The 21,551-nt window shown below is 42.1% G+C and overlaps 1 protein-coding gene across 4 annotated transcripts in view; it reads right to left on the bottom strand.

The window, feature by feature from the left end:
* KIAA1217 (KIAA1217 ortholog) overlaps positions 1–21,551 on the bottom strand; it is a 321,560-nt gene that overhangs the window by 105,562 nt on the left and 194,447 nt on the right. For all 4 annotated transcript variants that reach the window (XM_065870849.1, XM_065870852.1, XM_065870851.1 and 1 more), the window contains exons 4-5: positions 11,012–11,210; positions 6,956–7,049 (exon numbers count right to left, since the gene is read on the bottom strand). In XM_065870849.1, the coding sequence (XP_065726921.1) occupies positions 6,956–7,049; positions 11,012–11,210 (293 nt within the window). The remainder of the gene's footprint in view (positions 1–6,955; positions 7,050–11,011; positions 11,211–21,551) is intronic.

Below are 21,551 nucleotides of genomic sequence, written 5' to 3'. Positions count from 1 at the left end.
GTATGACAGAAAGAAGATGAAAGTAGGAAAAATTAAAAATAGAGTCCAGGCACGAAGCCAGCACACCACGAACACTCATGCTGTAAATGCCTGCACGCTAGCTGTGGGTGAGCCGTGAATTTAATTCTAAGCTTTAGAGTAGCAACACAAAGAGGGAAAATGATCACTTACAAGATTCAAAGTGTCCCTATGATAAAAATAAACCAGGAGGAGCACAACTATTTCTGGTGATGAGAACAGAGAGATATTTTTACAGTGGGTTCTCATTAATGACAGAAAATGAATAAAACACCAGTCGTAGCACCATGATTCTAGCGCTCAAAGCATCTGCTTAACAAGCATTTACACTCGCCACGGATGAGGCACCAAGACTGGCTTTCGGAGATGAACATGAGCTGGCGTGTGCCCTCGGAGAACTTACGATCTTGTGTGATAAGAGAAGCAGGCACCTAAAGGATGAGAACACCAGGAGAATGTATAACATGCCTCCCCCAAAAGGAAAGATTAAATCTGACAGGGAAGGCTTCATAGAGTAGGCGGTCTTTTATTTGGCCTCTAAAAGCAAGTTTTTACTTTTTTGCATTTTATTATGGGCATTTCCACCATAAAATAAGTAGAGAAAATAATATCATGAACTCCCATCATTCAGCTCTGACATTTTTCAACATTTTACCAATTTTGTTTCATCAAATGCCACTTCTTGGGCTTGTTTGGCCGGAGCCTTTTAGAGCAAACCCCAGCAGTCATGCCGTTTTAGCCTGTAAATACTTCAGTGTGTCTCATTTTTAAAAACATAACCATCAAGCCATTATTATACCCAACAGAATTACTGGTTATCCCTTAATATCATCTGATTCCTAACACATGTTCAAATTTCCCAAACGGCTTCAAAGATGTCTTTTACAGTTGGTTTGTTCCAATCAGGATCCAAACAAGGTGCACACATGGCCTTTGGCTGTTAGGGGATAGAAGAGACCTGAGAAATAGAACAGTGTCCCCTCCCACCCTTTTTTCACGCCAGCAGCTTGTCGACATAATTGAGCAATTGTCTTGGAGTATGTTTGATGCGTGGAATTTCGGAAGGTATAGACAGTAAGTCCCCTACATACGAACTTTCAAGTTGCAAACTCAAAGATACGAACGTGCGTTTGCATGTCCAATCACGTAAGCTAGTTCACGTGTCTGGCATACATTGTCAGGTGTGTGCATCCCCGACAAATGGCTGTGCTTTTGTGTACTTTACTGTGCACTACTCTATAGAGTACAGTAATCAGTATCTTTATGTCAAGCCCAGGATGTCCGGAAGCAAGCATAAGAGCGGTGGCGATGTAGCTGGTACAGTACTACACAGCTGATTGTGTTAGTTGGGTACTTAGGCTCACTCGGTTGGACTTAACGAACAAACTGCACTTAACGAACTCGCTCTCAGAACGGAACTCATTTGTATATAGGGGATTTACTGTATGTGGGGAAGGACAGTGCATTTCAGAGACTCGGAGCAAGAACTGAGGGGGCTCAGGTTGGCTGTTGGGATGGAGATGATATCGACCAACAGCCTGTGCTATTCTTTGCACAATGGCAAGTTGCGCTCAGGGACCTGACTTGGCAAATAGCTGATTGACTGGAGTAAAAAGAGCTGGGGAGACCGGTTAAAGGCTGTTGCATAACCGACTGATAGAAAAATAAAGAACGCCAGAACTACAGCGTCAGAGCGGTGCTGCTAAGAGCCTGGGATCTGCAGCCAAGCTGCCTGGATTCAGATCTCAGCTCTGCACTCTCTTGCTGTGTGGCCTTGGGCAGGTGTCTTCAACAGACCTAAGCAACTGTTTTCTGAGCTATAAATACAAGGGCTTGTACCAATACCTGCCTCAAAATGGCGCCTTGAGGATTTACATGAAATTACCTGTCAACGTGCTTCATCAATGCACAAAAAAGTTAGCTATCGTGAGAGTAATGGTGCAGGCCAGGGTGGCAGGATGGTGTGTAAGAGTCCTTGCAGAGTGAAATGGACGGGCTCTGGGGACTGGTGGGACGGGGTGAGAAACAGGAGTTAGGCCGTTGAAGACTCACTGATAACTCGACTTCTTAAATCTCTTCTCTCTCACCCTTCAAAACACACAGGCACATGTGCATACATACACACCATGAGCAGTCACGCACTCATTCACAAAGACAGAAAAACAAGGAGGAAAAGGCTTGCGGCTAAAAAAAAATTAGGATTTTTTTTTCTTCTACAGGATACACTGGAAACACTGGAAACACTGGAAGAATATTCATGTGGAGACAACCACTTGAAAGTTGAACATTGGTCTTGAACTCTAGAGAAATGGCAGAGTTAGGGACAGAGTTTTAAGGGTCACCCACATTGACCTAATGGTTAAATCAGTAGTAAGACAAAAATGACAAATGAAAAGGTGCAGATGAAAGAAAAAAAGCAAATTAAAACTCACACACACACACACACACACACACACACACACACACACACACAGGTGAAGCCTGCCTGAAGGCACTGAAGACCAGGTAGAAGGAAAGAGGAAGAAGAAGAGTTAGTAAATGAAGGAGGCTGGGGTGTGCTTGCATGTAGGCAAGGGATTTAGAGATGGCAGTGTAATGGGAACCAAGGTTTCTAAGGAGACCACCTGTCATAGTGAAATGCAGAGGTCAGATAGAAGAGGTCTGGGGGGCAGTAAGTGAGTTGGCCATTAGGAAGTAATTTAAGATGCAGGGCAATTCTGGGGAATGCATTCTCTATGAAAATGTGGAAGCTGTCTTACATGCAAGTAAAAATTAAAGACATACAGGAAGGAGAGAACTGACGGACTGGAGCAAAGAACCTTGGGAAGTAATCTCAAAGCACACAAGAAGGTGGAAAAGCCTGAAAACTGTGAAAGAGCCACTAGGTTTGGTGAACTGGAAGTCCCTGGTACCCTCTGAGAGCCACAGAATGGAATAGCTCATCTTCTGAGTTGTACATGTGTGAAGTACAAACTCATGAGTACACATGTAATTTTGTCAAAAGGGCCCGTTCCATGTGGTGAGCTCAGCCCCTTGGGAACTTAGTTATCAAAGCTACTATCTAATGTGATGAAACAAAAGCCAGGCGATTCATTGAGATCTGGGTGATTTGCACCCACATGTAAAGAATCAGGGGATGCTCGGTCCCAGCAGAGAACCACAAGTCTCACTGGACAGACTAGCTTCAAAAATGCTCAGCTCAGGAAGGAACGAAAACTCCAAACTGAAAAGATACACGCACCCCATTGTTCACAGCAGCACTATTTACAATAGCCAAGACATGGAAACAACCCAGTGCCCATTAACCGATGACTGGCTTAAGAAGATGAGGTGTGTGTGTGTATGTATGTGTGTATATACATACATATATATATATACATACACACACAATGAAATATTACTCTTCCATAAAAAGAATGAAATATTGTCATTTGCACCAACATGGATTGACCTGGAGAATATTATACTTAGTGAAGTCAGACAGAGAAAGACAAATACTATATGATATCACTTATATGTGGAATCTAAAAATACTACAAATGAATCTATATACAAAACAGAAACAGACTCACAGACAAAGAAAACAAACACATGTTTACCAAACGGGAGAGGGAGGGAAGAAGGGAGGGACAAATTAGGAGTATGGGATTAATAGACACAAACTACTATACATAAGATAGATAAGCAATAAGGATTTACTGCATAGCACAGGGAACTATATTCAGTATCTTGTAATAGCCTAAAATAGAATATAATCTGAAAAAAATAACTGAATCCCTTTGCTGTACACCTGAAACTAACACAATGTTGTATATCAACTATACTTCAATTAAAGAAATAAATCAGTTTAAAAAATGCTCAGCTAGATGCTCAATGAAAAACTCGACACGTGTTTTCCCCACCAAACATCTATTCCACGCACGCCCTAAGGCCCAAAACCTCGGCGTTAATACTTTAGCTTTCCATGCTTCATGACTAACACCACTACCATCACTGCTCTGGATAACTGACCGTTTTGGATCCGGAGTCTCACGTTTTCTCTTCTCTCACAGGCAAGATATTAAATTCATTGTCTAAGGAAAGTCCCCGAGGCCACCACAAAGTGCTGGCATTGCCGCTGTCGTACCTCTGCCTGGTCCCACCCATGTTTTCCGAGACACGCATGTGCATTGGTAACGAGTGGGCAGCTGGGAGGTCTGGCCCAGGCTGCCTCTGGAGGCTGGTGGATGAAGACCAGTGACATGAGGCGCAGGGCTGCACAACTGCCTCAGGTGAGCAGTTATCATCAAGTTCCTTCCCGGCCACGTGCGCACTGCAAACACACGAGAAGACGGAGCTCTCCACCCACCATGCAGCTTGGTTTAGTCTATAGCAGTTGATCCTTGCTCTGTTCTCTATTTCTGTTACCATGAGCAGTGGGCTTATGCAGCTGCGTTCCTGGCAGGACTCAACAAAGCTTCCTTTCCTTTAATAGCAAGGCAGCCACCTTCATCAAGAAGGAGACAGAATTCCAACCCCCAGAGCCAAAAGGTGAGGCAGAAGGGATTCCAGGTCTTTTAGCTTCTGGAATCCATCAATAGGGGCCAAATTGCAAACTGCAGGCACGATCACACTGAGTTGGTTTTAAAACTGCGTTCTATTTCTCATTTCTAAGTTGTCTTCACTGAAACCTGAAAGTTTTTCTGTGGGTTGGGTGGTGAACATTCGTTTCCCCTCCCCTAGGGCGAACAGTCTGACTTTCCTCCAGAGAACACTGCTGTCTAAAGCAGGCCGTGGGCCACTCGGAAAGTGACCCACAAGGGTCTCATTTAAAAGTACAAACTGAACAACTCTACTGAAACCCAGAGCCAAAGTACTGAATCCTCATAGACTCTGTCCAGATGGTTAATACTTGATTTTCTCCATGCTCACTGCTGCTCCTTATGGAAATACCACATCTGCTCAAGAGTTAAAAACAGGTGTCCTCTCCAGCCATAAACAAGATTTTCAGAGGCGATTCTGAGGCCCCTGTGCGGACTGCATGTAGCAAAAACAGAACTCTGAAACTCATGAAACTTTGAAGGCTAGATGTCTCAAAAAGTAAGGATCTCCAAGGGGGCAAGGACTCTTAAGAATGTCACTGAGAAAGAGAAGAATGGGGTCATGAAAAGCAAAGTGTACCATAAAATCCGGCGCAGGCTTTGTGAATAGCGTGATTCCATCAGTCTTCACGTGGAGCTGGTTTACACTGAAAGTGTAATGCCTAAAAGCAAACTTCCAACTCCTAGCTTTCCTGAAGTAGCAGCACAGCCTCCACTTCAAATCACAGATTATTTCTGACATAAAAAAGCAGCCGTGGAGAATGTAAGAGGCCTCTTCCTCCAGAAGTGTGTAGGCTCTGATCCCACAATGTCATCACTCATCTTCCAGTCCAGAATGACATGGAAATTCTCCCAGCACTTTCTATCTTACCTCCTGGCCTCTTGGTCCTAAACTCACAGACCCTGTGTGGTAGGCAGAACAACGATGTCTTTGTCCTAGTCCCCAGAACCTGTGACTACACGGAAAAGGGGACGAAGGTGGCCAATCAGCTGACCCTAACACAGGGAGATTATTCTGGAGTCTTGGGCCCAGTGTTATGACGAGTGTCCTTAACAGAGGAAGAGGGAGGGCTGGAGGTGTGATGAGGGAAGCAGGGTCAGAAAGATGCTATTTGGCTGGGTTTAGAGATGGAGGAAAAGGGCTACAAGATGAAGAATGGGGGTGGCTTCTAGAAGCTAGAGAAAAAAAGGAAACATATTGTCTCCAAGCTTCTGGAAAGGAATGCCAGTGACCTCTTGATTTGAGTCCACCGGAGTTATGTTGGACTTCTGACCTCTAGAACTGTAAGGTAGTAAATCTGTGTCATTGTAAGCTACCAAATACGTGATAATTTGTTACAGCAGCAGTACAAAAACGAATACCCACTGTCAGGAAGCACAGACCTTGAAGAACACTACTGCAACTCTAGGACAGACAGTGCCTGGGTTTCTTTGGCAATAGGACCTCCTCATTTACTTTTCTTCTAGTAAAACTCTTTTCAGCATCCAGTGCTAATCTTCAGAAAGGATGATATAAAATGGCGAGGCACCTTCTAAATTTGTGTGGGGCGATGGGTTGGGGTAGGGGGAAGGTGCATCTGGAGAAGTTAGTCTTTTTTTCTTCTCATTTTTACTGCAGAGGAACGTAGCGCTACTGTTAGAAACTCAATCCCTTTCTAATGGACTTGCATTAGTGTGATTTTACAATCTGCCTTTTCAGTTTCCCTGTTCTTTATTCTTCAGAATATCCCTGTGTGCTTTGAATGTTTGGATAATCTTCTACAATGATCGAAATCTAGAGAATTTTAGCTCACAAAGCTGCGGATTTTTGTACTTTGCCCTCAACACAATTCAGGTGACATTGGATAATATTTAACACTATTTGCTGTTATAACAGCAAACAGTCCTGAATTAGGAGGTGAATAATTTAATTAGGCTGCTAGGACTTGGAATAGCAGATATAAGGATACCAATAGATTCTACATGCAGTTGTGCACGGGCTTTGCTCTTGTTGGTACCTTAGCCTTGTTTTTAACTGGAGAAAAAACAGCAAGAGATCCTCTGAGTAAGTTAATATATTATAGACCAAGAACCCTTTCATGTACAGATTTTCAGGACCCCCCTGGAGTAAGGATATAACTAAACTCCATGCTTAGAGGTGAATTAGGATGTGTGAAGCCCTGTTTCAATCCCTTTACTCCAAATGATCAGGAAATCTGATTTCTCTACCAATGAACAGATAATGAGTTATCAGACAAGAAGAGCAGTAAGAACCCCCCAAATCTGGTGTTTGGGTGTGATTACACAGGGACCCAACGCCAGAAGGAGGGATGGTTCAACCCACAGAATTCAAGTAAAAGTAGAACAGGGACACTTACCCTCACGTCTCCGTTCACAGTTTTCGGTGTGTGGTTGAATGCATGGGCAGGATCCTTGTTGTACACTTTGAGAAGGGATCTGTCCTGAATGTTCCTGGAATCGAAAACATCAATAACTGTGGCAGATGAAAGGAGCCTTATTTTGGCCATTTCCTCCGTCTGCCCGTAAGAATCAGGTAAAAGACGTCCACAGACAATCTAGCCGTTGTGTGCAATCAACCAGGCAAAACGTTCTTTTACCATAAAAATAGGCAAAAATAAATAAGGCAAAGGAGAAAAATGACTTCGGCTTTTCTTTCCTTTCCTTTTTATTTTGGTCCCTCAGCAAAGTATTATGCTTTCCCCGTAGTTCTCCACCCGTAAACATTGGGTAGCATAAACCTTCTTTCAAGATTCGGGGTAATGAAAGCTAACACTTTAAGAAACAATAAAGCTCCCATATTTACAATACATTCAAAGGGATTTGGTTAATATTTAAATATTTAATTGTTTACTTTGCCCAGACACCTGGTTTTCTGCTTATCTCACGAATACATGCAAAGGAAAAATGCTTTTTTCCCCTTCAAACACCTCAAGCAAGGGATAGAAAATGTATTTGCAGTCCAGAAAAAAAAATGTACCACAAAGATCAAAACTAGTATCTTTACGATGCCTTTTCTTTCTTCCATAGTGGATTTTTTTTTTTTGAAGGCATTTAAAAATTTTACTAGATTCTTCTCTCCATAGTGGATTTTTAAAACTACTGTTCTACATACAAGTTGAATTACAGGAAAAGCAGCGGATAAATTCTTCCACTGGTCTGTCTCTCCCTCTGAAAACACTTAGAACCCTGGAGTCACTCGTACTGCTGCAAAGGACAGAACCACAATTCGCTAAGAGCCTACCTCAAAATTATTTAAGAGCTTAGGAATGTCTACGAAGTCCTTCGCCCTCTACCTGCGGCTTTCATCAGCAGAAGGGACACCCCCAGGAACGTTTAGCCCCATCTACACTGTGATTCCTGCCAGTGCCAGCGTGGTGAGCTCAGGGAACCCTGTGCAGGAAGACACGTTCCTTTCCTCCAGCTGCAGCCACATGTTTTGTGGGCTGATCGCAATCATTGGGATTATTGGGTTGTGTTTCTGTTTTCAACGAAGTGGAGCATCCTTGGACGAGGCTTGCTTCCCTCCATCAAATACCCGTCAGTGGTTGCTTTAAAGCAATGACTAGCTTGCACGATTGCTCCAAATTTCAAGCAGCTCATTAGAAGTCTGCTTAAGGGGGAGGCGTGCGGTCCTTGTTATTAGAAGGGACTAAGTTACTAGGAGGTAAAGAGGTTGCGGAAGAAAAGGATGTGGGGATTCACTACAGGAACTCACCCTGTGGCTGGGAGGAGGAGGAGGAGGAGGGGGCAAAGTCCCAAGGGACGATGTAAAGAAACTGAAAAACCTTACTTGAGCCATGAAAAAAACTCAGTGTGGGTCTGAACGTATTTAAAACACAGGAGGTTGATTTATTAATTTAGAAACATGTTCATCCAAGATGAACCAACAGCAAAGGCCCAGCTTGCGTTTACCATGGCAACATTTACAACACAGAATTTCAGCCTAAACTCTCTGTAGCATTTCCCTAAGGAAAAGATGGAGAACCCAACACCATGATGAAAGAACCAAATGTTTAACAAATATACCGTCACTTCAAAAATATTGGATGTGAAATGAAATTTGTCTCTGGGTTTAGAAGACTAAAGCCAGTGTCTTCAGGTAAAATCTACACGCTACATTTTTTTTTTTTTTCTTGCAAGGAGCGAGGTTCTATTTAATGCTGATGGTGAAATACAATAAAATAAAATATACTTGGGGCATTTTATGCATAAAAGCAAAGAATGATAATTCTTTGGAAAGGACATACATGTGATCATCTCACATAAATATTATAATCATCACCACATAAACACATTTTATCCACTTAAATATTTTTAGATCCACTTTTTATATGTAAATCAAAACACTGAAAAGTAAAATTATAGACAAATTTATAAACCAAGGACTTTCCACTTAAACATTTTAAATGAGATTTTTTAAAAAATCAGGCTATCAGTACCGCAGCCTAAGAATCAAGGAGACCATCACGTCCGCAAATAGAAACAAACTAACTGAAAATTATTATTGTTTAAAGTGATCACTTCTCTCAAGCTCTGCTTTCATTTATTGGGTTGGCCAAAAAGTTCATTCAGGTTTTCCATAACATCTTATGGAAAAACCAGAATGAACTTTTTGGCCAATCCAATATTTTATCAACTGAATTTGCATCAAGAAAGATCATCTCAGTTTGGAAGTTTTGGGTACCTTTTCCTCTTTGTCGTCCCTCCCATTTCTCCTTTTGTGACTACGTCACAACATTCCCAAAGAATGTGTGCAGAAAGTCTTAGTAGTCATACTCTGAGGCTTGGGAAAGCCTCTAGAAAATCGTGACTCATTGCAATACAGAAATTCTTGCACGGGCTGCAAGACAGTGGGGTCCAACTGCTTACAATAATCTCATCAGCCTTGAGCTCCACAATCAAAAGTGGCTTTGTGTAGTTTCATGTGCATTTATTATTACCATATCCCTCAAGTTCTCTAACTGCAAAACGCAGACATTCAAGAAGATGGGTTGTCCATGTTAAACCACTACATGGGATTATATTACTGTGAACATACTCTCTAAATATCGTGTGATTACCTCATGTTTAAGTTTATGCTTTGTAAATTCAGGGTTTTTTTGTGACAGCTTGTTTAATAATTTATTTCAAAAAACAAACGTGAATTTTCTGAAACCCATGAATATTGAAACATGTTTTTAAAAAGCAGGAAGGTGGGGTAACAGATATAGCACCTATACCTGAGGGCATGTGTCGAACCTTGAAAGCTCTAAATTACTCATATGCCTTGGTACATGCCTAAATATGTCATTTCAGATCACTGTTAGATATTTATCAGTTTACATTTATTATGCACTAAAGGCATATATAAAAAAAGTAGTTCCTATTAATTCCATGATAAAGAAACAGGAAAGTCTGCTATCCCCACAGGGAAGGGATCCACAAGTCCAACTTGGGGCCCAGATGAGTTGAGGGGAGAACATTCTGAGGGAATAAAAAATTCTTGGCCAGGAATATGGACAGTCAGGTTTGGGTCTGGGTTTAGAAATTAATCGGCTACATGATCTTGAGTAAGTCTTAACATTTATGCATCTGAGGTTCTGGTCCCATCAAATGAAAGGGCTGGATGAGTCGCTCAATCATTTTCTTCCGCTCTAGAATGTTCAGCGGCTATACTAGCGACTGCTTACTTGCGTTGATTTAAGTCCCATTCCTCAGGCTTGTTTGGCTGGAAGAGCTCAGATGGTCCCTTCTATTCTATGCACAACACCACTCCGGTTGATAAAGATGTTTCTCTTTCCATGCCACCTGCCACAGCATGACTCCATTTAGCCTCGTTTTAGAGTACATTTTACTAGAAGCCCAGGAGAAAGCTCACTGAGAAAGTGGGATCCTTTAGTAAAGGCCAACTATTTAAGAAACAAATGGAAAAGGAGAATGCTTCTTAGCCTCCTTTCTTGTGGACAATAGCATAGAGTCCACTGCTTCTATTCTTACTTGTTCGTATAAAGAATAGGCCAGTGAGATCATTACCTAAAATGTCTACAGGCTCTGTCTGTGATGACAAGAACCCTTGAGAAGGAGTTGGTTAAGTTCTACCTGTAAGTATAACCTTCAACTCATATGATCTTTCTGGGCCTTAGTTCCCCTAACTCTTACATAAACAGCAGACTGGCTCATTTCTTCCATTCCTTTCAGAAGTAACATACAAAGATCTGTGTGGGAGAAGTCTGTCCTCACCTTTGTAAACCAAACCTTGTCAATAAGTTCTAGAAAACCAGATAGTGGTTTCACACCTGGTTATAAAATAAACCTGCCCATCAGGACAACAGGTGTGCTTTCTTCACTGGAACACAAAGAGATAGGGAGTCGGTACCAACCGTCAACGCTAGATGGTGGACACACGCACACGAACAAATGACGTAACAGCTTACCTGACATCATTTAACTCATAATAGACATTTCTGCTTTCATCTTTGATGTAAATGGCGACACTGGGCGACTCCAGCATTTTCATGGTGAGCTGCTGTGGAAAGGCACTTACGAAGAGAGCACGGATTGTGTCTGCACTTGTAATTTCATTCGGCATCCTGAGCTGCTTGGTTTCATCTCCATACTGGAGATAAAGAACCCCTGCACACAAGATGGACACAGTTATCAGTCACAGACCGAGACTCACACGGCACACAGCACAGGCTAAGCCACTTCTGCCCTAACCACAGGCAGGAATGTTCCGGACACGCTTACAAAGCACGTCACAAGAGACACGTGTTTGGAATTTCCAAGAAATGCACTCTCTGGTTATGATGTAAATACCCACTTTTATTCTTTGGAGTCCGGGCAGGTGTTAAAGAGGCTCATTTTCAACTATTTTAAAACCAAAAGGACAAGAAGCTAACCTTTGGTAACCTAAGGCAAAAGACAACAATACTCAATTCCCTTGAAAGGTATATTTAGGAATTTGACCCCACAGGGTGAATTTTTTCCCACGTCTTTCACTGACCAGGAACACAATCATTATAGCCACAGGTAAACGACATAGGTTATGTCTTTATGTCCATTCAGAAATGTTTTAAGTGGAAATGCATTTCTGTGGCTCTAATACATATTGAATGTTTATATCAAATGAAAATATCTACAAGAGCCTGGTGCCCCAATGTGTCAGAAAGAAAATGGAACAAATCAGTTACACAAAGAACAACACAAGTACAGGATCATAGCATTTTAAACTTCCATGCCTCCCAGCCATCGTGGCCCTGTGGAGTGTCCCTTCCCGCGTGGGGTCTGGGCTTGGCCGTGTGACCTGCTTTGGCCAATGGGACACTAGCAAGTGTGATGCAAAACGGAAGCTCAATACGAGTTTGCACAAGAGAGCTTGCCTTCTTGGTGAGTGTGGTCTTGGACGCTCCCTCACGGAACCAAGCGTCCACGGAGCCCAACCGAGGCCACATGAAGAAGAACGGAAGCCCTGACTGACGGCCCTCGCTGAGCACCCATTCTCCAGCCAGGACCACTGGCCAGTCATGTGGGTGCACCATCTTGAGAGGGGAACCCTCAGTCCCAGGAGAGCTGTCCCAGCCGATGTCCCGTGGAACAGAAATGAGATGCCCCCTCCACACACTGCCCAAATGGCAGAGTCATGAGCAAATCAACAACTGTGGTTGCTTTAGGTCACTATGTTTAGGGTCACTTGCTGTTCAGAGATAGATAACTGCGTCGGGACGGAAGATCCTGACATTTCGTTTTGATTCCTACTTCTTGTGAGAATCTCCTGAGGCACTCTACCAGGACCAATAGAGTAATTTTTGGCAGGAGAGACTCAAAACAGAACAGAATGTGACTTGTGCTAAAATATGGCAGTTCATGTAACCCATTTATGTCTATCTCCTTCTGAAATTCCATTCAGATGACAATGAAGAATTAAAAAAGCATAAATCAAAGAATTAAGGGGAGGAGAGAGGAGACAGCAGCAGACGAGAGAAAGCTGACACCTAGGTCTTCAAGCACAGAACTCTGCATAACTGCAGGGCCAGGGAAGTTCAGGAAAAGAGGCACCAGATCCTTCTGAAGCTAAGAAAGCAGAGTGAGTGGAAAGCATGAGGGCTGGCTGAATCTTTGTAATGGTGCAACACGCTTCCTCCGTCCCCCTGTCTACCCCATTCAGCCAGGCGATTCCCCAAAGCCACAGCAGAACCACTGAAGACGTTGAACCCACGGACTGGATTCTGGGTCACGAGGCACAGGGGAAGGTGCATGAGGTGCCCTCTGACAAAATTCTGGCAAAGGGCTGACGTCTTGGTCAGGAAACTGGAGGAAAGCTGACTGTCCTCCAATAACAGACCAACAGATTTTTGAGGGTAAGGTTTCGATTCTGTCCGGTCACTCTATCGTGAAGCACCCTGGGCCATATATAAAAGCTTCCAGTGAGTACAACCGTGCCTCGCTTATGCATGAACAGACTAGCAAGGGTTAATAGACATTTCATAAATCCTCTTTCATGTGAGAAATAAACAGAAAACAGAAACTCAGAAGAGATGAGACAGTCCAAGAAAAGGGGAAATTTGGAGGGCAAGAGCGAGCTCTGGGGACCATGAGAACAGAAATGACAGATTCAGTGGAGAAGAAAAAGTTGACGAAATCTCGAAAAGGGCGGCAAAACAACTAAGAGAGGGGAAAAGGTGAGAACCCGTAAGAACAATAGAGAATGACTTCAGAGCCTCTCAATTCCTAATAATGGGGATTTGGGTAAGGAGGTCAGGAAAAACAGAGCAGTTTTCCAAAAGTATTATAAGATTTTTTTTTTCTCCCCAAACTGAAGGACATGAGCTTGGAGACTGAAAGTGTTCATGAAACGCTCAACACACTCAGGCTTGTCACTGAGACGTTCCAGATGGCAGGGGAAACACAGAGGTTCCTACAAGTTCCCAGCGGGTGTGGAGACAGTCACAAGGGAAGAAGGAGAAGTCAGAAGGGCATTCGTTTTCTTAACAGCAGCCCAGAAACCAAAGACAATGGAGACACAGCCTCGAAAACCCGGGAGGAAATATTTTTGATCTAAGTCTATATTTATCCAAACCATCCATCAAGTCTTTCATTAAAGTCAGCTTCCCAGAGAGGCCTCCCCTCACCACCTTCTACAAAATTTCAGCACCCACTCTGTCTCATATTTCATACCCCATCCCTGCTTCATTTTCTTCCTGAGTGTTTTTCACTAGACACTGTAACTCATATTTTCATTATTACTACTGTTTATTGTCAGTCTCTCCTGCCAAAATGGAAGCTTCATGAGGCCAGGGATTTAAAAAAATATATCCAATTCCTCTTGTCTCCTTTTAATTTTTTATTATGTATTTATTTATTGGCTGCACCTCACGGCTGGTGGAATCTTAGTTCCCCGCCAGGGACTGAATCCGCCTCCTCGGCAGCGGAAGAGCAGTCACAACCGCTGGACCGCCAGGGAATTCGGCCAGGGATTTCTTTAAAAATGTTTCTTGTTGATGTTCACCAGGGCATCCTTAGTACCTGTGATACTACCAATGATATAGTAGGTTCTTAATAAATACTTGTTGAATGAATGAATGAATGATTTATTAGTCATCCAAAAGGAATGTTCATTTTGGGATCCATCTGGGCTATAAGAGCTTTTTCTGCATGATGCGAACAGCCTAGGAATCTCGTTCCTGGTTTGGATACACACGAGAAGCACGTTCTGAAGTGGCCATTTCCTTGATCGGAGTAGACCTTTTGCGTGATACTTAGCTTCTTCAGAGAGTTAGTTTTCTAGAATTTCCATGCTGTTACACGTTTTTCAGTGTACAGAAAAAGCCTTTCAAGCCTGTCTGATCATAGACTGTGCAACGTCTTTGCCCCGAACGGGAGATGTGGTGACTGTCCACGTGATTGCTAATGTCATACCCAAAGGCCAAAACCACTCTTGAGGTCTGAGCCCCAACTATGCCTGGGTGGGGCCCCTGTACATGGGCCACTAGTGGCCTCACTACAGTCAAATATCATGGCTTCATTCCCCGAAAGGGCCTGGTTTTCATTCCCACATCTGCATTCTGTACGTGTGTGTGCTTGAAATAGAATTTGTAGGCTGCTCTGAGTGAAAAAAACGATTGGGGCTAAACTACAGTTACTTCGGGGTCTGGCTGGTACAGCTGCCAGCTGGGTACACAAGTCCAGTTACGGGTCGTGAAAATCCACAGAAGACGGAAAAGATGCCTTTACACACAGAGGAGAAGAGTCTTCTTACACTTGCTTCGCTCTGCCTTCTCAGTTCGGGAAAGGTATTTAGAAATGCTTAAACTCAGAAGGAATTTTCTGAATCTACGATGGCGTGTTGTTGGCACGGCGATGGGATTCAGCATGCTCTGGCGTTCTTCCCTCGCGCTGAGTTAGTGCTGGCTGTTCCAGATCCAGAGGAAGGCTGAAGGACTTTAGATGATAAACTCCCTTTTTGTGAAGAAGGGAAGAGGACGTGGGAAATGCATTTATAGGATGTCTGCTGTGTGTCAGGAACGGTACGCATGTAATTTCACTGAATCAGCATCTCTGATGAGGTCGGTGTTATGGCCCCATTTCACAGATACGGAGAAGGTAGCTCAGAAGGTCCAAGTAACTTGCCACAAGTCACAGGTGGTAAAATGGCTTAACTAACTTATATATCCCACTTTGTCAATCCGTAGAAGCCACAATCTCTCCCTGGAAGCACACAGCCTAGCCTCTAAAATTTTGCATTTAGCCACATCCATTTCCTCTAGCTGGCCTCTCTGGACCATCTTAGCTGTCCTCACACTTTTAGCCTGACCATCTGCTTGAAGATGTGGAAACATGATGGGGGCAGCTTGGAAAAAATATTCCTGTCTTGAAGTCAACTGAAGCAAATGATGACACATGGTTAGAAATAATGCACATGCTGGGGGAGTAGGGGAAGGCGTAGAGCCCTGAAATCAAGAGTGTTGAAAGGAACCTCACAGCACTTGCAGACCTTCTGAGAAGCCTGAACACTTGGGTTCTTCCATCTCAATGGCTCTGCAAATGGAACGTGTGTTTGTCACCAAGAACTCTTGGTGACATTCTGCAAAAAATTAAGTGTACTTGGCAGGTCACATCGTGTTACACATCCTCATAATTTTCTGAATCTCAGAATCCATTCCAGAATGCGGGACATCTTCGAAGATGTTCTTTATCTTCATATGGCACGCAACGATTTTCACTGTGTTACCTTGCTAAGAACCGAATATTCGTGTTCCTCCAAAATTCATGTTAAAATCCTAATCCCCACTGTGATGGCATTTGGAGGTGGGGCCTCTGGGAGGTAATTAGGTCATGAGGGTGGAGCCCCTTCCCCAATGGGATTAGCACTCTCATAAGAACAGACATGGCAGAGTTTCTTTTCTATCTCTGCTCTCTGGCTTGTGGGGATACAATGAGATGATGGCTAACTGCAAACCAGGAAGTGGGTCCTACCCAGACACTTTGACCTTGGACTTCCCAGCCTCTGCAACTGTGGGAAATACACTGTTGTTTAAGACACCCTGTCTTCAGTAATTTGTCACAGCCGCCCAAACCAACTAAAACAGACCTCAGCCTCCCGTCGTTGCCTTATTACCCCAAATCACGCCACATTCCTAGGACATCATAGTTGTACTGGACATCGTGCCGCTCTGTGACCTTATGAAGCACGCTCACTGTCCACGCTGTGCCACCCACTTGGGGGACTTTCCCACCACTTCTGCTTAGCACGTGCTCTATCTCTGAGCCATCTTCCGCCAACACTTTTCCATTAAGAATTGAGGAACTTTTCTCAAGTATGTCTTATTGAAATTGCAAGCATGGCTTTTGCATTTCTGCTAAATTCTGCATTACAATTAGCTGTATTCATCAAAGGGTAACAGATAGTAAAGTGCTAGGCACATAATAGATGCTCAGATATCTTTTAGCTGAAACGAATTCAATTCTCCCGGTAACGTGGCCACAACTTAATCAGACGTAGGCTTGCCTTCTGGAATGCCTTCCACAATTTCCCCTAAACGGCATTTTCTGCAGGCAGATGATGGTGACAATTCCAAATGACCTAAATGCCTCCGTTTCTCCAAATCCAGTTTAAGCCTAGGCGAATCAATACACATTGTAACTGGCAAATGGCTAATGCCCTAAAAATATAAAGAGCTCTCAGAGTACTTTCTGATTGAAAACTGACAATTTTCACCTTAATAAGAAAAACATAAATATTAAAATAATGATAGCTTTTTATACCTGTGAAATTAGCAAAAGTTTTTACAATAAAATAAACAGTGCTGACAGGAGCTGGGAAAATGAGTTCCCTCACAAACCACTGTTGGGAAAGAAAGTTGATACCACTTCTCCAAAGAGCTACTTGTCAATATGCGTCAAAAGCCCCCAAAATACACATATGGTTTGAGCCAGTAATTCAACTTCTACACATTTATGCACAAAAATATACTTACCAGGATGCTCAATAAATCATCGTTTATAAGAATAAGCGGTGGGGGGGTGGGGAGGAAGAGTAGATTCCAACATTAGAGGATTCATTTAATAAATCAGTTCATATAATAAATCCATTCACCGGAACACTACACTGTTATTAAAAGGAATTCTAAAAGAAAATGGCAATGAGAAAAAAATTTGTATTTAAGTGGCAAAGTATGTTATAAAACAGAAAGGAATTAGATGTTAAAAAATCAATTAATCACCTTAATGGCAGTGAGGGATCCAAGTTTTGTGGGTCCTGAAGCTTATTACAATTTTGAGGGACCTCCTTCAGAATAAGAATACCAAGTTAGAAACATAAAATTCATTATGAAAGTAAATCATTTATTTATAGGGGCCTGAACCTTGGTTTCATCAGGTTCATGGTTTAGTCTTCCTATTTGATGAATGTCCAGAGAGGTTGTCTCTGGGTGGTAAGTTCCTGGGTGATGCTCTTTTCTTCATGATTTTCTATATTTTTTATATTTTCTCAAATTAGCATGCTTTGATTCGATCATCTTAAGAGATGACCCTCACAGATCTAAAGAGACTGGCCAATTAGGGCTCCTATTCAGTTAATTGGGCCTCACAGATCTAAGGAGACTGGCCAATTAGGGTTCCTATTCAGTTAATTGGGTAATTCTTTAAGCCAGAAGTGATGGGCCAAGGGAGGGGAACATATTTAAACTATAAATGAGGCTGGTAGAATGTAAACTGGCATCTGAAATGGGGAAGACATTGGTATTTAATACAAGCGAAAGATTCTAGGATAGTTAATGTCGTGGTGTTATCCTTAAGAGACTGAATTTAAGAGTCTTATGATTTAAAAAAGAAGTATAATGCACTGAGATGTACCTTGGACGGACTTGCAGAGATGGCTCTATTCATTCAAGAGACCAGCCTCTATACTGTGCCAGGAATGGGAGGTACAGTGGTAAACCAAGGGTCACACCCTGTGTTCTAACCTACACAGTGGTTCCATAAATGACACCGTTATGTAGAAGTTAACAATTCAGGTCCAACACCAGATGACATTTTGTTTCAGACACAGCAGCAATTTGAAGACCAGGCCACATGTGTTCCTTGAAAAGGGCTACCATGCCCTCTGATGTCGGAAACATTTCACATCCCGGAGAGGACTCAGGTTGCCACGCCCCTTCCTACAGAATAGCTTTTCAAGTAGGTGACAAAGCAAGATGTTGAGCGTTGCCTTGCACGGAAGAAAAAGATAATAGAAAATCTGTTCTCCACAGGAAGTCTGGATGCTCTTTTATTCTGCGGGGGGAGGGGTAGGGAATAACTTTACTCTCAGCTTTTAGTGTCTTTGATTTAGGTAAATACCAAATCTTTGCCGCAGTAACTGAAATGGATTATATCAATCAGATATTTTCTTATTTCTTTCAGACATGTGATATTTAAAGACAAGGCAAGACTTTGTTAAGTATTTTAACTAATTTATCTTCTATGAGTTATAACTGGAGAATGATGAAGACCCTATGGAAAGTCTTCATGAGGGACTGAAGAATTGCAGCAGCAATTTTAAGAGAAATGCTAATTTAGAATGTGCTTTAAAGAGTCATGATTGTGGAGCAACACGTGTTAGAATCATGACAGGATGTGTTAAAAAATAAGTTTGTATAAAAGTTAAATATGATAGCGTCTTGCCCACCCAACAACCTGACTGACAGCAGTCGGTGGACAGAGATCTTTCTGGGAGGTACTCATTCTTGACACAGAGTCTTAGTAACGACACCGTGAGCGCTTAATCCCTTAACTTGGTTTTGTTCCAGACAACTTAGTACAGTTGGGACTCAAGTGAAATGATAATACTGTTGAAGTGAGCATCCCAAAGCATTTCTCTAAAAAACACTGGTATCTGTTGATAACTTTTGGAATTCAAGCTGTGTTAAAGGTGTGCATATCTAAGATGCTGATTTCTGGTGCCATGAGCCAGTTCTTCCTAGTGGGTCTTACTGCCCTCTTACATGGAGAGTTAGACACTTGACTGTGAAGAGGTTACAGTGCAAAGTCACTCAGAGAAACAGCAGCCAGGTCAATAATTTAATCTTAAATCTTACTCGACAATTAAGGCAAAACATAGTATAAGGACTTCCCTGGTGGCGCAGTGGTTGAGAATCCACCTGCCAATGCAGGGGACACGGGTTCGAGCCCTGGTCCGGAAAGATCCCACATGCTACGGAGCAACTAAGCCCATGTGCCACAACTACTGAGCCTGCTTGCCACAACTACTGAAGCTCACGCACCTAGAGCCCATCCTCTGCAACAAGAGAAGCCACTGCAATGAGAAGCCCTCGCACCGCAACGAAGAGTAACCCCAGCTCACTGCAGCTAGAGAAAGCCCACGTGCAGCAACAAAGACCCAACGCAGCCAAAAATAAATTAAAATAAATAAATTAAAAATAATAAAATAAAAAAAAAGAATTAAAGAGAACTTTCTTAATGTGGTGAAAGGCATCCACCAAAAACCTCCCACAAGCATAGCACTCGATGATGAAATCTTAGAGGCGTTCTCTTCAAATTCAGAATTTTTACTATGGTTGCAGCTAAAGTCCCAGTCAATACAAGAAAAAGAAATACAAGGCACATGGATTGGAAGGGATCACCAAAATTGTGATTATTCTCAGATGATATAACAGAGAATCCAAGGAAACCTGTAGACACGGTGTTAGAATATGACTGAATAATATATGACCAATATAGAGACTCGAAGGCAACCCCAAATACTAGAAAAAAATCAGAGAATACAGTTTGATAAAAACATACCACTTATAACAATATGTCAATTTTGAGGAACAATAGTAAGAGGGAGTATTTTCCTACCAGATATCAACACTATTAGGACAGTGTGGTTTTGGCACAGGGATAGAACAAACAGGACTATGGAACAAAATAGATTGCCTAGAAGACGACACAGGTTTTATGAAAGCTTGGTATGACTGAGATGGTGGTACAAGTCCATGGAGAAACAACTATTCAATAAACAGTGTCAGGAAAATTGGGGCACCATATGGAAAAAGTAAAAAATATATCCTTTCCTTACAACGTAAGTAAAATAAATTCCTACTGGACTAAAGACCTATGTGTGAGAAGCTAAACTATGAAATAAGATGAAACATGGTGTTGTATCCTTGCATACTGGTAGAGGGAAAGACTTTTAAAAGAAATAAAAACTATAAACCACAGAGAAAAGTATTGCCTTGTTTTTTTTTGTTTTTTGGTTGCACCACATGGCTTTCTGGGTCTTAGTTCCCCGACCAGGGACTGAACCTGGGCCCCTCGGCAGTGAAAGTGCAGAGTCCTAACCACTGGACTGTCAGGTAACTCCCAGAAAGTATTGCTTAATTAAAATGAATATTCTGTACTACAAGAGACACTGAAAACAAAGTAAAGAAGACAAACCAGAGTCTGAAAGAAGATATTTATAACTCACATGCTCTACCAGGGATTAGTAGTCCGAATAATGAAAGAACCCTCATAAATCAATAAGAAAATAGAAAATGGGCAATAGTGGATATGCAAAAATGGATATAAATACGCAACGCATGGCAGAAGAAACCCCAGCAGCCAATAAATATAAAAACGCCCAATCTCACCAGTAATTATGGAAATAAAAATGGTAACAATGATGCACTATTTTATACCCACCAGATAGGCAAAAGTCAGTAAATCCAATAACCTCAATTACTGGCGAAGTCATGGGAAAACGGGGTCTGTTATTCACTGCTGGTGAAAGTGAAAACTTGTGCAATCATTTTAGGACACCTGGTGAAATGTCAGATGTGCATACTGTAAGCTCGCTATTTCTTGTAAATTATCCATCACAGATAAAAATCTCATGTGTGGTCACTGGCTCCATGGTGCTCACTGTGGCACTATTTCTCATTGATTTGTTCTCAGTGGTTCATTCATACAATGGAATTGTCAACAACAGTTATAATGAATGAAGTAGAACCACATTCACCAACATGGATAAATCCCCAAAAGGTAAAGTTGAGTGAACACAGAAAGTTACAAAAGGATACGTGCAGTATGATCCCATTTATGTAAAGTTTTATAACACAAAATAGTAATATATATTGTTTATGCGTGTACCAAATATAGCACAAGCACCAAAACTTGCATGGCAGTTATACTCTCCAACTGCAGGGGTCGGTTAGCTCTGGGAAAGAAGAAGGAGGGAGGAGAGAAGATGGGGTTTTACATTTTACTTCTTTAAAAACATATGAAGTCTGAAGCTATTATAGAAATATTACCTTTCTTTTTAAAATTTGAGGGCTACCAGAGGTCAGCCTAACTATATTTTGATAAGCTTTGCGGGGGGGAATAAAAAAAATAAAATTTGACAACTTACATAGCACTTGCTGTGTGCCAGGCACTGATCTAAACCTTCTCCAAACAGATTAACTCATTTAATCTTCTTTATGAGGTTGCTATTGTAATCATCCCCATTTTACAGAT

Source organism: Phocoena phocoena, chromosome 2 (assembly GCF_963924675.1).
Source record: "Phocoena phocoena chromosome 2, mPhoPho1.1, whole genome shotgun sequence".
Taxonomy (NCBI): domain Eukaryota; kingdom Metazoa; phylum Chordata; class Mammalia; order Artiodactyla; family Phocoenidae; genus Phocoena; species Phocoena phocoena.
This window is presented reverse-complemented; position numbering and strand designations above follow the sequence as displayed.